This window comes from Geospiza fortis, unplaced genomic scaffold (genome assembly GCF_000277835.1).
Source record: "Geospiza fortis unplaced genomic scaffold, GeoFor_1.0 scaffold11, whole genome shotgun sequence".
In the NCBI taxonomy this organism is placed as follows: Eukaryota; Metazoa; Chordata; class Aves; order Passeriformes; family Thraupidae; genus Geospiza; species Geospiza fortis.
The window spans coordinates 3745196-3747168 of NW_005054304.1; the positions used below are offsets into that span (position 1 = coordinate 3745196).

Below are 1973 nucleotides of genomic sequence, written 5' to 3' on the forward strand. Positions count from 1 at the left end.
GTGATAAAGAGCAAGAAACAGCTGGTTTAAGAAAGCCTTAGAAACATCTCTTAGTTTATAAAGACAATAATAATATTTTCATATTTGAATGGGTTGAGATACATGTTAAACTACAGTAAAGGGAAAAAGTAAGTCAATTCAAAATGTTTTCTCAAGTCAATAAAAGAACACTGCAAAAAAAAAAATCCCTGCACTCTTGGGGTTTCAGAGAAAACAAGTACACACTGTAAACATGCAATTAAAAAACTGTCCTGCAAATCCCATCCACTTAAACTATCCCCTTTACTCAAATATGTTTATATTATATTACAAAGCTGTGTTCATATGTTAAAAGTGACTATTCACAAATTCATTTTTCATCTCATTATCAAGTCATTTTTTCCAGTCTGTGTTGCTAGTTTAAAGAAAAAAAAAGAAATCTTAACCTTTTAAATTATTTTCTCCTGTGTGGCATTGTTTATAAGTAGTGTTTGGACAGGGAAAAAAGCATAGTTTAAAAATGACAGTCTTAAACATATAAATAATTTACTATTGGGAATACCAAAGATGTTATTTAACATAATAGTGTCTTAAGACAGTGTTTCTAAAAGAGCCATCCTCTGCGGTTATTTTGTTGATATAGTTACAAGTGATAGCACACATTTGGTGACTGCCTCAGACAGCACAGGGCAAACTCTGCTTTTGGTTATGTCCAGCTAACTCCACTGACTACAGTGAGGAAGTGTTAGGTAAGTCAAGAATTTGCTTGTTAACAGCACGCTGGAAGTGATTCAAAGATCACAGAAGTCTATCAAATAGGGCCCTTTGATTTCAATGGGCTTTAAACCCTGTGGAAAAAACACCAGTTTCTAGGGTAACAAAACCAGAAAAAACACTTTACTCATCAGCTTTTAGAGGCTACAGCAAACAGCCAGGACCTTTTATTTCTTGCGTTTTAAAGCAATCTGTCATTTAGAACAACCTCCTGGATGGCCAGCTGCTTGTTTGCATGATCAGAATGAACACAATAATGTTTCAGCAAAGGTAACAGTTTCAGGTGCCTTTGACAACAATCAAACCATGTGTGTTTCATGGCGAGTTTAACAGGAGGGTGGCAAGAAAGCCCTCAAAGTATTTGCCTCCCTACACAAGATGTGCTAGGAAGACATTCTGTCCCTGCTTGGGCAAATTGCCCTGGATATCAGTGGGGATTTTTCCTGGTTAGAAGTTGGATCTTTAACTGCTCAGGCAATATCAACATATCAGGACATCCTTTAGCCCCATATTTTGTTATGAGTTTTACCTGGTATATGACCTCTGCAGGTGTAATAGAACTCTTTACAATAGTCTTTGCACAGGTAGGGAAGCATTAGTTCTTTTTCAGGAGTTTCCCCTTTCTCAGGTGAGTGGAATAGGTTCTGAGCGTGAGGTGAGCAGTGTGCACACTTGATTTCCTCCAGTAGCTTCGCACATTCTGTGTTGTTGGTAACAGAAAGGACCTGCAAGCCACAAACCAGAGACAAGTAAACCTGTGACCTGTGTGCTCATCCTACACAAAGAAAGATTGCATGGCCTCATGCCATAAATAAAGCTAATGGAACCAATACAGTTACTATCAATGCATCGAGTTTCATGTCACCATTCTGGAGGTGCAAAAGGTATTCCTATGAAATGTGCAATATGCCATTGGTACAGTGAGATTTTAATTTCTCTGATTTTTTATAGAGGATTCTTACAAAATCTTCTGTAAGATTTTCTGTCTGAGCTTGCTTCTCAGATAAGAATAACAGCATTCATGTTATTTTAAGGACCCGTGCCCGCCATCACATAGGCAATCTCTGAACTAGAGGAATCATTTATGTAAGAGGGAGTTACACCAGCAGGCCTACCCAGAATCCTAGAATCCTAACTTGCAAGGATTGGCCTACTCAAGTGTTTGGAGACTAAAAATTAAAATTCTTGCATCAGAACACATCAGGAAAACCACGTCTGGG

General features: G+C 37.9%; 1 protein-coding gene across 2 annotated transcripts in view; it reads right to left on the minus strand.

The window, feature by feature from the left end:
• HHIP (hedgehog interacting protein) overlaps positions 1-1592 on the minus strand; it is a 67890-nt gene extending 66298 nt beyond the window's left edge. For both annotated transcript variants that reach the window (XM_031066406.1, XM_031066404.1), the window contains exon 1: positions 1283-1592. In XM_031066406.1, coding sequence (XP_030922266.1) covers positions 1283-1349 — 67 coding nt within the window. In that variant the 5' untranslated portion in view covers positions 1350-1592. The remainder of the gene's footprint in view (positions 1-1282) is intronic.
• Positions 1593-1973: the final 381 nt, after the last annotated feature.